General features: G+C 45.3%; 1 protein-coding gene across 1 annotated transcript in view; it reads right to left on the bottom strand.

Moving 5' to 3' along the window:
- Positions 1-15,618, bottom strand: part of PAK4 (p21 (RAC1) activated kinase 4) — a 118,519-nt gene extending 102,901 nt beyond the window's left edge. The window contains exon 1 of the mRNA XM_068250609.1: positions 15,324-15,618. Coding sequence (XP_068106710.1) covers positions 15,324-15,537 — 214 coding nt within the window. The 5' untranslated portion in view covers positions 15,538-15,618. The remainder of the gene's footprint in view (positions 1-15,323) is intronic.
- Between the last annotated feature and the right edge of the window lie 213 nt (positions 15,619-15,831).

Here is a 15,831-nt window from a genome sequence, read left to right as displayed (position 1 = left end):
TCAGTTTTATCATAATTTTGGGGGAAATTGAACATAGGTGTGTGGTACATTGGTCATATTTCTGAAATGTTACAATCAGTTAGAAAAATGTATTGCAATTCTTAAATTGAACAGATATTAAAAAATTGTATGGTGTGTGGCCACCTTGACCAATACTGGGAGCAACTGTACTTAGTTACCAATACTGGGTGCACCTTTACCTGTCTACCTACCTATACTGAGGGTGTTTTGGGGGGAGGGGGGGGCTCACTGCAGATATAACGTGCGGTGCATATTGTCTGGTGAAGTTCGATCAGTCCTAAGATGCAAATGCCTCCTTTGCCTTTGCTTAGAGATAGCCACACAGCACATGATATGTGTGCTTGCCTGTGACGGATAGGTCACCTATCTAGCTATAACAAGTGCTTGCAAGCAATGCCAGTTCTGGTGATTGTAGCAAACTCTCATAAATAGTTGCACAATAATTCTGTTTCCTCCTTACTGTATGCATTGTCTGGGTAAGAACAGCAGCCGAAGAGGCCTGAAAATCCGGTTAGCAGCCGTATCTCTGCAGATTGCCTACCCTTCTACGAGTGTTTGCAGCAATGCCTGGTATGCATAAGGCAGAGAGTGACAGCCCACGCTTCTGAGCTGCAAGTGTGGATGAGGATACACTTGTTTCTCCAGCGTGTTACAGCCTGCCCAGCAGAGAGAGCTTACATGAGAAGGCTGTGTTTCTGCAGGATGTTGTACAGCTGCACCTGTCTCATTCTGTCACTCACAGACACTGTTAATAATCCCCCTGCAGCATCCCTGACTCACCTGTCACTAAACACAGCCCAGCTGTCCATGGGAAAACCAAACCAACAGGGGCAAAGTACAGACCAGGTACTAAGTAACATCCTTGTGCTAAGTAGGGAAATTTGCCTTAGACTATGGTAGGTGAATCAGACTGACTGACTGTAAGCTGCTTTGAGAGAAAGTAAAGGTGGGCAGCGTGTTGGCGCAGTGGATAGCACTCTTTCCTTATAGCGCTGAATCCCAGCCAGGGCACTATCTGCATGGAGTTTGTATGCTCTCCCAATGTCTGTGTGGTTTTCCTCCAGGCACTCCAGTTTCCAACCTCATCCTCATCCCCCCCAAAAAACATACAGATAAGTTAATTGGCTTCTCCCTACATTAGACTACAATGGACAGATATGACCATGGTAGGGATTAGATTGAGATTTTGAACAAACTAGACATTAGATTCAATATAAACAGATCTGAGGGAAATCAAAACAAACCTGAACTGAAAGGAATATGGAAGGCGACATACTTATTACCTTTTAAACTATGCAGATTGCCTGGCTGTTCTAATAAGCCTCTACTTCTAATACTTTTAGCCATAGACCCTGAACAAGCATGCAGAGCAGGTGCTCTGACTGAAGTTTGACTAAATAAGATGCATGCTCATTTCAGGTGTGTGAGTCAGACACTGCTGCAGCCAAAGAGCCCTGCAGGTCTGCCAGGCAACTGGTATTGTTTATAGAAAAGAAATATGGCAGCAGTGGCGTAGCTAAGAAGCTGTGGGCCCCGGTGCAAGTTTAGCATTGGGCCCCCCCAAGCATGCTATAGATAACAATTGATACAACACACTAAAGCCAGTCAAGGACAACCACAGTGTCAGAGGTGCAAGAAAGGGATGGGAAACTGTGTTAGTGATCACTACTATTCAAATCAACTATAGAAGTGAATATTATCATCACAGGACCAATAAAGAGCTAATACTGTGTTTGAGGGGTGGGCCCCCACTAGCCCAAGGGCCCAGATGCGGTTACCTCCATATACGTCTCACTGCAGGTGTACTTTAAAACAATGACATTTACGATCAATGTTACAATTGAAAGGTATACTGAACAGTCACACTGGTGCTTGCTGCTGATTTCACTGGCATTGGAAGGCATTTTCCACAGACTCCGATGAACGTCATATTACTAGTTCTTGCCATTAAAAAGCCAGCATTAATGATGTTTTGCAGCCAGGTCCAGCACCAAGCTTTTAGGGTGACCTGGCTTCATTGAGAACAATGGAATCTCCATTGTTCCAGCATTTTGCTAGAGCTGTATAATGTCACAAAATGCCAGGAATGACTTGCAGGGTGAACTAGTCCTCAGAGCTCCCAGACTTCCGTCTGTGCCTCATATGAAGAAGCGCCACGCCCGATTCATAATCCAGCCGCACTGTGCCAAGTTCAGGACTCTGACACACCTCGCTCCCACCAATGAATGTCATTTTACACCTCACAGTCTTGAATAACTGAACAGGAAAGGAGCCGCTACTACAATCAACAAACAGTGCACTGGCTTTGCAATGTAACACAAGCGGGGAACAGAGGAAGTAGCAGCCGGTACAGACTCACCCAGAGTAAGGTACAGCTGATTGTACAGCAAGGAGGGTGGGGAGAAGGAAAAACTCCAGACCGGTTCAATCTGGAGCTTGGATAAATCTACACAGTTGACTTTTGATTGCAACATAATACAGTCAATAATCTTCTGAGATTGCTTCCACAACAATGGCTCAGTACCAGGCCTGATACATGGCAGTAGTTACTGTATTTGGGAAAGATTGGACAATGCAGCTACTATAAATGAGGAAAAAAATCCTTTACAAAAAAAACTTACTTGAAGTGGATCCGAGATGAACTTTTACTTTTTTCATAATTGTGTTCCATTCCTATTGTTTGTAGGGCATTCCTGAAGCCAAATACTTTTTTGTTTTAATACTTTAATTCCCTATAAACTAAACAAGTCACGCCCACAGGTTTTCAGAGAGTCAAGGCACTTTCAGTACAGTAGCAAGGGCACATGGGAGCTCAGTCTGGGCAGGAAGAGGGGGAGGTATTACTAGCCAAAGATGACAAGACAAGACAAATAACATTTATATTGCGCTTTTCTCCTTGCGGACTCAAAGCGCCAGAGCAGAGCAGCAGCCACTAGGGCGCACTCTATTGGCAGTAGCAGTGTAAGGGAGACTTGCCAAAGGTCTCCTACTGAATTAGTGCTGGCTTTCAGAGGCAGAGGGGAGGAGGGAGAAGGGGGGGGATTAGCTGTTTTTCACAGGCTGAGTGCTCAAGATGCAGATACGCCTGCCTCTGTGTAATGTTTACAAACAACATGGCTGCTGTCATTGTATCACAGGAAGAAATAATCATATTCTATTAAAGGGAAGGTTCAGGGAGTGGGACAAAAAAATAAAAATCCATATCCACTTACCTGGGGCTTCCTCCAGCCCGTGGCAGGCAGGAGGTGCCCTCGCCGCCGCTCCGCAGGCTCACGGTGGTCTCTGGTGGCCGACCCGACCTGGCCAGGCCGGCTGCCAGGTCGGGCTCTTCAGCGCTCCAACAACGGGCTCTTTTGCGTTCCACGCGGGCGCGCTGACGTCATCGGACGTCCTCCGGGCTGTACTGCGCAGGCGCCCGGAGGACGTCCGATGACATCAGCACTCCCCCGTGAGGCGCAGATTGGAGCGCAGATGAGCCCGACCTGGCCAGGTCGGGTCGGCCACCAGAGACGACCGGGAGCCTCCGGAGCGACAGTGAGGGCACCTCCTGCCTGGCACGGGCTGGAGGAAGCCCCAGGTAAGTGGATATGGAATTTTTTTTTTCCCACTCCCTGAACCTTCCCTTTAAAGCTATTTTAAGCTAGATTTGCTGTGTAAACTATCTAAACTTTAGATAAGATATATAGACAAGTTACTTGTTATAGTTAGTTTTTCATCTCGGATCCGCTTTAACCACTTCAGCCTTCAGTCGTTTTCACTTTATGCATCCGAGCAATTATCACTTCCCATTCATTAGCCTATAACTTTATCACTACTTATCACAATGAACTGATCTATATCTGTTTTTTTTCTGCCACCAATTAGGCTTTCTTTGGGGGGTACATTTTGCTAAGAGCCACTTTACGGTAAATGCATTTTAACAGGAAGAATAAGAAAAAAAAACTGAAAAAAATAATTATTTCTCAGTTTTCGGCCATTATAGTTTTAAAATAATACATGCCTCCATAATTAAAAGTCACGTATTGTATTTGCCCATATGTCCAGGGTATTACACCTTTTAAATTATGTCCCTATCACAATGTATGGCGACAATATTTTATTTGGAAATAAAAGTGCATTTCTTCCATTTTGCATCCATCACTATTTACAAGCTTATAATTAAAAACAAAATAGAAATATTTCATCTTTACATTGATATTTAAAAAGTTTAGACGCTTAGGCAAATATTTACGTGTTTTTTTAATTGTAATGTTTTTTTGTTTTTTTGATTAAACATTTTATTTGGGTATTTTGGGGAGGGTGGGATGTAAATAGTAATTTTTTTATGTAAACGTGATTATTTTTTTTTTTTTTTTACATGTAGGTGTAGTTTTACTTTTTGGCCACAAGATGGTACTTACTGACAGCCACTACATACCAGTTGAGAACTGTCCTGGATAGGACAGTGTGATTGCAACTTACTGCCAGTCTCAGAACGCTCTCTTTGTTTGTTTTTAGCCATGCTCATTGGACCACAGAGCTGCATATGAGCAGGATTGCCTGATCGCACCAAAAGGGGATACTCCAAAGCCCCATTCTATCGCTACATATGAATGTAGTAGCAGTTGCAGGTGTTACCAAAGACAGTAATGTAGAGGCAAAAAAAGTGATCTTGCAGGTTATTCCTTCAACAAGCTAACTAAATATACTTTCAGGTGCAAACAATTTTTTGGACAGTCAGTTCTTTACCTCTGACAAGATGTACTTCAGTACATTGAAAAATCAACTTATTTACACATACACACACATAAAAGTACAGTGTTCTTTAAACAAGACAATAAACGAGAACGAGATGTATAATTTGGGAGGGGGGTCTAGGGGGCATGGGTTGAGAACCGCACAGTCATGGGTTATGGTTGTTAGAGGATGTACAGGGTCCTATTCCTGATAACAGGGATCGCAGTGGCTGGATAGTGTACTGGTTAAGCGCTCTACCTGAGTCACAGCATAGGCAAATGCAGGGGGGTATTACAGCTGCCCAGAATCCCCCCTCAGATCAGGGCCGGTGCAGAGTCTGGGGACAGGCACAGAGCATGGAGCGGCAGCGTGTGTACAGAGTCTGGGGACAGGCACAGAGCATGGAGCGGCAGCGTGTGTACAGAGCATGGATCGGCAGCGTGTGTACAGAGCATGGATTAGCAGCGTGTGTACAGAGCATGGAGCGGCAGCATGTGTACACAGCATGGAGCGGCAGCATGTGTACACAGCATGGAGCGGCAGCATGTGTACACAGCATGGAGCGGCAGCATGTGTACACAGCATGGAGAGGCAGCATGTGTACACAGCATGGAGCGGCAGCATGTGTACAGAGCATACAGCAGCAGCGTGTGTACAGAGCATGGAGCGGCAGCATGTGTACAGAGCATACAGCAGCAGCGTGTGTACAGAGCATGAAGCGGCAGCATGTGTACAGAGCATACAGCAGCAGCGTGTTTACAAAGCATGGAGCGGCAGAATGTGTACACAGCATGGAGCGGCAGCGTGTGTACAGAGCATGGAGCGGCAGCATGTGTACAGAGCATACAGCAGCAGCGTGTGTACAGAGCATACAGCAGCAGCGTGTGTACAGAGCATACAGCAGCAGCTTGTGTACAGAGCATGGAGCAGCAGTGTTTGTACAGAGCATACAGCAGCAGCATGTGTACAGAGCATGGAGCAGCAGCGGGTGTACAGAGCATGGAGCAGCAGCGGGTGTACAGAGCATGGAGCAGCAGCGGGTGTACAGAGCATGGAGCAGCAGCGGGTGTACAGAGCATGGAGCAGCTCTGGAGAATGTAACAGTCAGGTATGAGCACAGCCCTGTGCCCTGCTGTGTGAATGCGTCACTTTCCCCTTCATTAGCAATGTCTACTGTCCTCATTATCTGTATCCAAACTGCTCCTGATGATCGATTCCGTCAATCAGGAGCAGATCGGACATGTCGGAAATAATCATGGAGATCCTGTCAATCGGATGGGAAATTGCATTATATGTACCCAGCATGATGTCCTACCACATTATTATACTGTATTGTGCATGGCTGAGGGAGACCTTTCAGGAATCCCCCCCCCCCCCCTTGAAAATCCTGGGTTTGTCCCTGCACAGGAGACCTGGGTTCAGATCTCAGCTCTTTCTGCTCAGTAAGCAAGCACCTATTCAGTGAGGAGACATTGGGCTAGACTCCCAACACAGCTGTGCCTACTGAGTGCGCCCTAGTGCTCAAAGATTAAGCATTTTGAGTCCGCCAGGAGAAAAGCAAATATAAATATATTTATGTCTCGTCAAAGGTAACTGAAACACCATATCCTACACAAGACACCAGTAAAAGGAACATAAGTACAAGTGACACAGTATGAGATCACATAAGATAAGACTAGCAGGGCGTGATGTACAGTTCACACTGTAGGACACACAGCTGCGGCAGGATCAGAAACAGTATGTGGCATATAACATAGTACAGTGAGAGAAACACAGGTGCAGCAAGAATTACATCACAGCATTGACAGAACTACAGGTACATTATGTAATTTATCAAGCACAACAGTGGCAGGAGTACAGTTGGTAATACAGTAGAATCCTTTTATAGTAAACTACAAGGGACCTGGCCAAGTAGTTTACTACATCAAAAGTTTACTATATCAGAATTGGTCATACATTGTATATTCATACAGACACATAGTTGGGCCCTGGGGACTGAGTTTACTATAGGTAGACTATATCAGAGTTCACTATAATGAGATTCTACTGTATAACACAGAAAGCCATGACATAAACTAAACAGATGTTCAATTGGTGATATATCACACACACACCAGCACAGATATAGTTGGTGATACATCTAATCGGTGCCCATTAACGTTCCAATTTCCCATTTTTCCATGCGATCGATAACAAACTTTCGGAATCACCAACTTAAAGAGACACTGAAGCCAGTTTAAAAACGGCTTTTTAGCTTTTATTTATGTTTGCCCCTGTTAAAACGCCGCTATCCCGCGGCAGAACGAGGGGTCTTTACCCCCCAAATCCCCTGGGGCACACTGCGGGGAGCGCTTCTGTGAGAGGTAGAGCTTTCAGCTGTAGCTCCGACCTCTACACGCATCTATCAGCACATATCTCCGCCTCTGCCTGCCCCTCTCAGTCTTCCTTCACTGAGAGGGGCGGGGGATAGGCGGAGATCCAAGGCTGATTGACGTGCATGGAGGCAGAGCTGCAACCAAAAGCTCTGCCTCCATGAGAAGCAAAATCCATGACCAAGAAAGTCGTGGATCTTGCAGGGGGGATTTGGGGGTAAAGACCCCTCGTAATACCACGGGATAGCTGCGTTTTAGTAGGGGCAAACATGCCTCACATAAATAAAAGGTAAAAAGCCATTTTTAAATTGGCTTCAGTGTTTCTTTAAAGAGACACTGAAGCGAAAAAAAATATATGATATAATGAATTGTTTGTGTACTATGAATAATTATTAGAAGATTAGCAGCAAAGAAAATATTCTCATATTTTTATTTTCAGGTATATAGTGTTTTTTCTAACATTGCATCATTCTATAATATGTGCAGATTACACAACACTCAGCATTCAAAATTATTCTTTCAGAGCAGTCTGTGAACTAATGACCTCTCCTCTGGCAGAGCAAAAGAAAACACTTGAGATAATAAAAGTCAGAAGACAGCCCTCTCCACGACTTTGAAAGTCGTACAGCTTAATGGCTTTTTTGCATAGAGATAACAACTGGAGTTTCTTAACTCTTCCTGTACTGGAAACAATTAGACTGATGTATCTGATCTTAATGTTTTATTTCTTAGCTGTACTACACATACAAATCCATAATATCATAATTTTTTTTTTGCTTCAGTGTCTCTTTAAGGGAATATGATAAGCAATCTGATCGTTCCAAAATTTGGATCGACGGAATGATCAATAGAACGATCGTTCCTCACAATCAGCATCCGGTCAACCATCAGGAGATTGTACCGTTAATGGGCACCTAAACACAGGAGCAGCAAACGCACAGAAACAGGTGGAGTAGAAATATGATGGACATAGCAATGGCAGGAACAAGTATATAGTCAGGAATAAACATCAGTTGCAGCTGCAGAGGAATATTTGATAATATTTACACACAGCATTGTTGACCGGGCCGGGTAACAGTTGGTTATATGAGACACAGCAGTGGTCCAAGCACAGATAGAGTTGGTAATATGAATCATGTGGCAGTTACAGAAGCACGGATACACTTGGTAATATACTGTATATGACATAACAGTGACAGAGGCACGGATACAGTTAGTAATATAATCACAAGCCACAAGATTCACCAGCCCTTCCCCATAGACAGGGCAGGTTCTCTCATGAAGCAAGATGAAACATTTGCATCAGGCGCAGAGATTACAAGGTCAGCATGTTTGTACTGTGTTTACACTAAGGCTCGGTTCACATATGTTTAATAAAATGTATTCGTGGCTCCGTTTTGGGGCCCGGACTAAAACCGGAGCCACGTATACCAATGTTAAAAATAGCAGCCTTCTTCACTGAATTAAAAAACGTATCCGTGACGGATCCGGGTTGAAAAACTGAACAGAGGGTCCAGACTTGTCAGGACTTCACGGACGGACCCCGGATGGGACTTCACAGAGCCCAGATACATGGAGGGGTAGTGGCAGGCAATGCAAAAACGGATCCCCCGCTACACAGACACAGAAACGGAGAGAAATGCGGATTGCCTACTGCCTGCTCCTTCCCTCAAGGTGTGTAGGCTGGAGGGGGAAGCAGCTAGGACGGGGGACAGTGAGCACAGCAACAAGGAGGGGGGTTGCCCCCCCCCTCACCTGGGTCCCCCCTCCAGCTATTTGCACAAATGTTAATGTATGCAGCGAGCGGGGAAGCTTACCTTTCTTCATTCCTCCACTCGACTGCTTGACTTCCGGCAATGCCGCCAACTGAAGTATAGAGGGCGGCATTGCAGAAAGTCACACGAGCAGTGGAAGGTAATCTTCCCCGTTCGCTGCCGCTCTGCCTGCTGCCCCCTGTCCTAGCTGCTTCCCCCTCCAGTTTGGAGCCCCTCTCCCCAAATTCTCACCCCCCCACGGCCAGGACTGTACGTTATCACGGACTGGAAACGTTAAGACATAAGATGCAAAAACTGAGGAAATTTTTTCTTTTGCAAAACTGTTCTGTTTGACACGGATCCGATCTGGTACGGCTCTAGTGTGGACCCAGCCTAAGAGCATGTAGGCAGAGTAGGAGGAGAAGTGAGAGGAGAGCGAGGTGAAGAGGTAATCATTGGAAAAGCAGCTTGCTGTGCTGTGTGAGGAGTCTGACAGTGAGTGAGGAGGGGGAGGCAGGAGAGCAGCATTGTTTCATTTGACTTGCACAGCAGAAGGGAGGAGGTGGTACTGTTGTCCTGACTGAGGAGGAGTGGAGTGGCTGAGCAGTTTGTTTGTCACAGACTCACAGCCAGCCAGTGTGCTATTGTGTTGTGCTGCAGCATGTCATGTGAGAACATTACTGTACATGAAGGAGAGTACATTTCTGGGTGCTGTGTGCGATCATTCCAAATCAGGGGGGGGGGGGCATGGCATCCTCATAAATTTACCTCAGGCAGCAAATTGTCTAGAACCGGCCCTGCCCATAGAGACATATTAATCCATGCCATGCACTAATGAGAAGCAGAAACTTCAAAATTGCTCTATGTGGATTACTAAACATAAATATTTGGACAGAGACAACTCTTTCCTAATTTTGGTTCTGTACATTACCACAAAGAATTTAAAATGAAATAACTCGGATGCGGTTGAATTGCAGACTTTCAGCTTTGAGCGTCCGCTAGCGATGGAAGTTTGGGCGGTTGGTGTGGGGGGTGGAGGTAAGGTTAGGCATCAGGTAGGGTGTTCATGTGAAGGTGGGGGCAGTTAAGGTTAGGCGTCAGGCAGCGTGTTTGTGCAAGGTGGGGGCAGTTAAGGTTAGGCATCAGGTAGGGTGTTCATGCGGGGGCAGTTAAGGTTAGCGGTCAGGCAGGGTGTTCATGCGGGGGTGGGGGCAGTTAAGGTTAGGCGTCAGGCAGCGTGTTTGTGCAAGGTGGGGGCAGTTAAGGTTAGGCATCAGGTAGGGTGTTCATGCGGGGATGGGGGCAGTTAAGGTTAGGGGTCAGGCAGGGTGTTCATGCGGGGGTGGGAGCAGTTAAGGTTAGGCGTCAGGTAGGGTGTTAATGTGGGGGTGGGGGCAGTTAAGGTTAGGCGTCAGGCAGGGTGTTCATGCGGGGGTGGGGGCAGTTACAGATAGGCATCAGGCAGGGTGTTCATGCGGGGGTAGGAGCAGTTAAGGTTAGGCGTCAGGCAGGGTGTTCATGCGGCGGTGGGGGCAGTTAGGGTTAGCCATCAGGTAGAGGGTTTGTGCGCTGGGGGGCGTTTTATGGTTAGGTGTCAGGTAGGGTGTTTGTGCAGGGGGTTGGGCGTTTAAAGTTAGGCGTTGGGGGAGGGTTCTGTGTTAGAGTAGGGTTAGGTTTAGCTATCGTAAAATATCGGCTTTCCTGGGCGCCCTTTAATTACGTACGCGAGGCAATAGCCCTGGTACATCAGGTTATATAATGGCTCACAGGGATATAGTTGGAAACGATCACACACAGCAGTGACAGGACAATGATATAAGATAGCCTCATAATCACACACAGTAGTGACAGCACCACAAGTACAGCTGAAAATAAATCAAACACATAACAATGGCAGGGCATGGGTACGGCACACAATATATCATACATGACAGTGGTAGGAACATAGCTACAGCAGCCAGTACTATATTACTGAAACAGCAGAAGCTGGAGGTTGGATACAGTTTATCACATACTGCTAGTAGCAGGAGCAGATACAGGTATATCATGGCAGAAGCACTATATCATGGCAGGAGGTAATACTATATCACACATGGCAGTGGCAGGAACACAAAAACAGAGCATGTACAGGCGGTCAGCTGGCAGCAGGGAGTCTACACCCTCCCCAGCTCTTTAGTGAAAGGAGATCGCGACCTCAAAGCTTGTCACAACACTAGGGGAGCTTTACTTGTACAGTCACTCAGGGAGACAGGAAGCCAACCCCAAGACAGGCAGGACACAGCCTCACACCCTCACCACCAGTTTGGGCCGCCTGCAGCACTCTCTAACCCCCCCATGCCCTTCACTTAGAATCCTGCAGTCCAATGGCTCCCGTCTCCCCACTGTCCTCCTGCAATAAGCCCAGTGTTGTCCTACAAACTGGAAACATCTGGGGATTTCGATCCCCCTAGACTGCCCTGCTGTGCAGCAAGCATCTTCTGGATCAGTTGGGATATGGGTGTATTTAGTGTTTATTTTATTTATTTATTACTGGTTAAACTTGATGGACGGATGTCTTTTTTCAACCATGTTATTAGGTTGGAGAAGATTTGTAATGCACACGTTTGTTTTATCAAGGAGTTTTGAATCAGGATGATACCATTTATTCAATAAATACATTTTATTGGCTAACTTAAAAGGAAAAAAAGAGTAAGCTTTCAGCTAATAAGGCTTCTTCAGACTCTATTCCTGTATACAGAGAAGATGTTAGAACACACGACTCACTATATATACAGTGGTTTGCAAAAGTATTCAGCCCCTTGAAGTTTTCCACATTTTGTCATATTACTGCCACATACATGAATCAATTTTATTGGAATTCCACGTCAAAGACCAATACAATGTGGTGTACACGTGAGAAGTGGAATGAAAATCATACATGATTCCAAACATTTTTTACAAATAAATAACTGCAAAGTGGGGTGTGTGTAATTATTCAGCCCCCTTTGGTCTGAGTGCAGTCAGTTATTATTATTATTATTTAGTATTTATATAGCGCCAACATATTACGCAGCGCTGTACACTGTATATATATATCTTGTCACTAACTGTCCCTCAAAGGAGCTCACAATCTAATCCCTACCATAGTCATATGTCTACATTGTGTAGTATATATACTGTAGTCTAGGGCCAATTTTTAGGGGGGAGCCAATTAACTTATCCGTATGTTTTTGGAATGTGGGAGGAAACCGGGGTGCCCGGAGGAAACCCACACAGACACGGAGAGAACATACAAACTCTTTGCAGATAGTGCCCTGGCTGGGATTCGAACCAGGGACCCAGCGCTGCAAGGCGAGAGAGCTAACCACTACGCTAACCACTACGCCACCGTGTTACCCATATACATTGCCTGATGAGTGCTAATGACTAAATAGGGTTCACCTGTTTGTAATCTAATGTCAGTACAAATACAGCTGCTCTGTGATGGCCTCAGAGGTTGTCTAAGAGAATATTGGGAGCAACAACACCATGAAGTCCAAAGAACACACCAGACAGGTCAGAGATAAAGTTATTGAGAAATTTAAAACAGGCTTAGGCTACAAAAAGAATTCCAAAGCCTTGAACAACCCACGGAGCACTGTTCAAGCGATCATTCAGAAATTGAAGGAGTATGGCACAACTGTAAACCTACCAAGACAAGGCCATCCACCTAAACTCACAGGCCGAACAAGGAGAGCGCTGATCAGAAATGCATTCAAGAGGCCCATGGTGACTCTGGACGAGCTGCAGAGATCTACAGCTTAGGTGGGGGAATCTGTCCATAGGACAACTATTAGTCATGCACTGTACAAAGTTGGCCTTTATGGAAGAGTGACAAGAAGAAAGCCATTGTTAACAGAAAAGCATAAGAAGTCCAGTTTGCAGTTTGCCACAAGCCATGTCAGGGACACAGCAAACATGTGGAAGAAGGTGCTCTGGTCAGATGAGACCAAAATGGAACTTTTTGGCCAAAATGCAAAACGCTATGCGTGGCAGAAAACTAACACTGCACATCACTCTGAACACACCATCCCCACTGTCAAATATGGTCGTGGCAGCATCATGCTCTGGGGGTGCTTCTCTTCAGCAGGGACAGGGAAGCTAGTCAGAGTTGATGGGAAGATGGGTGGAGCCAAATACAGGGCAATCTTGGAAGAAAACCTCTTGGAGTCTGCAAAAGACTTGAGACTGGGGCGGAGGTTCACCTTCCAGCAGGACAACGACCCTAAACATAAAGCCAGGGCAACAATAGAATGGTTTAAAACAAAACATATCCATGTGTTAGAATGGCCCAGTCAAAGTCCAGATCTAAATCCAATCGAGAATCTGTGGCAAAATCTGAAAACTGCTGTTCACAAACGCTGTCTATCTAAACTGACTGAGCTGGAGCTGTTTTGCAAAGAAGAATGGGCAAGGATTCAGTCTCTAGATGTGCAAAGCTGGTAGAGACATACCCTAAAAGACTGGCAGCTGTAATTGCAGCAAAAGGTGGTTCTACAAAGTATTGACTCGGGGCTGAATAATTACGCACACCCCACTTTGCAGTCATTTTTTTTTTAATGTTTGGAATCATGTATGATTTTCGTTCCACTTCTCACATGTACACCACTTTGTATTGTTCTTTCACGTGGAATTCCAATATAATTGATTCATATTTGTGGAAGTAATATGACAAAATGTGGAAAACTTCAAGGGGGGCGAATACTTTTGCAAACCACTGTATATATGAACCTCAGAAGGAGATAAATACTTTTTTTTTGCAAAATAAATAAAGGTCATTCAGATCCCTTCATTATAACAGGACATAAGAGGTATCTTGCAAGGATATTTGCTAATTCATTTTGCAATGCTTTTTAATAGAGGTATTTTTGTCCTCTTCAAAGAGAACTAAGCACCCTTTCTTTTACTGGCATTTCTCCTGGTTTGTAATAGCTATAGGAGCTGCCATGCTCCCCCCCCCCCTCCCCTTCTAGTTGTCCTTATTTACAGAAATCACAGATGCTATCAGAGTACCTAGCAAGCTATCTTCACACATTTCCTCTAGGTAAGCTCTTTGCAGAAATATTCCTAATTACCCACCCCCTCTGTTGATGAAAAGGTATTGTTTACTTCTTGCTAAGGAGTACAATAAAACAGTTAGCTGTCTGAAATCTTTGCGGACGGCTGGACCGAAGGCCTGCTGAAGTAGGCTAATAAAACTTAAGTGCTAAACTTTATATGTAAAATAAAAAGTAAAATGGTTTTATTTAATAATGAGACATATTGTTGGCATGCATTTTCATGTCCTATTGAGATGCCCTAGGTGCTAAAAATGCTGCTCGGTTTACCATCCAGTTGGTTCTGGGTTACCACGAGCTGTCTGGGCATTCCTAAGTACTGGTCCAAGCCCTATCCCATAGAGCCATGACAATCCATACCATGCACTGATCTGTACCAGTAAGTCCGAAACAGGCTGTATTGTATGCTAAATTAGTGCGGCTCTGTAAAATGTATTAGCTACAGGCTCACTATACACCAGCGGTTCTGGATGTGTGCCTGGCTTTCAGGGGCATAAAGAGATGATTTGCATATTCGGGAGTGATGCATCATGGGAAACCACAGTTGCTCACAGCCTAATTATCACAAAACCCCTCTGCTTCAAGAAGGCAAAGTTACATTTAGCATTGCTAATTTATGACAAATAGAAAAGGCCCTTATATGTGGAGCTAGTCAGCTGTATCCAGTGTTGGCGAGGGGTCTGTAGTGCAGGCTGGCTCTTCCCCATCACTGGGGAACACAAGCCAATGCTGACATGGTGCAAACATCCATTCCTTTTGCCTCCATGGCAGCACCATTGGGTAGATGCACTGCCCACTACCCTCAACAGGACCAGCTAACTAGATACATTAAACTACTCTGAACCTTGACCTTAGTTTTGTCGTCCCCATCCTCACTTCCATTAGGACAGTCTCTTTGGATGCTAAACCTTTTTTTTTTTTTTTTTTTTTGTCCCTACCTGGTTGTCACCCATAGCAAGGCCCCCCTGCCTTAAGATGCTCATACACACATCAATTGTCTCATTCCATTCCCTAGGGATTCAATCACTTTCATCAAATTGAATGGTAATGGATTCCTTTAAATGTTCGATTCGATCAATCTGGACCAAAAATCAATCAACAGTATTGCTCAGAGAGGATGGAAAATCTAGGTCGATTGGGGGTGGGGCAGGAGCGGCAGACGATTGATTGGCTGGCCATAGCGTTGCATCGCATTGAACAGTGCAACGCTGTGGCCCGATCAATTTGCAATACGTTTGCTGCTGGAATCTATTAAAAACCAATGTGCTGTGATAGGAACTTATTACTTCTGAGTCAATTCCTTTCTGGAAGAAATCGACCATTTTGGAACATTGGGTGGAAATCTATAAGTGTATGGCCAGCTTTAGCCTCTAAATGAGTCTTACCTTCTTCTGGTCTCAAGGGTTTTTTTCGTTTGTCCTTGGAGTACGCAGATGCCAAGCGCTTCTCTTTCAGCTGCCAGAAGAAGTTTTTAGCATGCTGGCTGATGGCTGCCACTCTCTGCCTGCAGGATCTCGTCCCCTCTCCCTGGCTCACTAAGGCAACACTCTGAGGGTTTGGCATACGTTCCAGAGCCACAATCCCAGAAGAGACATGCATCTGGGTATGTGCAGCACTTGCATTCCATGTTGGAACGTGGAAGACTTCCTCGTTCCTCCTCTCAGCCTCCTGACGTTAGGGGAGGCTGCAATAAATCCCCAAAGCACTCAGCACAAACTGCCTTTAGTGTTTGATCAGGCAGCCATGGCTGCAGATAACTACATGTTTCTCTGCACGTTTTCCAGCATAGCACCATCTCCCTCTTCTGGCCTTAAGTGTCATTGCCAGTTCCTAAAGGGCCATGCTTTGCTGTCCACTTTATATTAAGTTGCAGCCACCTCTTTTTGGTTGCCA

This window comes from Hyperolius riggenbachi, chromosome 8, assembly GCF_040937935.1.
Source record: "Hyperolius riggenbachi isolate aHypRig1 chromosome 8, aHypRig1.pri, whole genome shotgun sequence".
NCBI classification, from domain to species: Eukaryota; Metazoa; Chordata; class Amphibia; order Anura; family Hyperoliidae; genus Hyperolius; species Hyperolius riggenbachi.
Note: the sequence above shows the minus strand (reverse complement) of the source record. Positions and strands in the feature narration are given on the sequence as shown.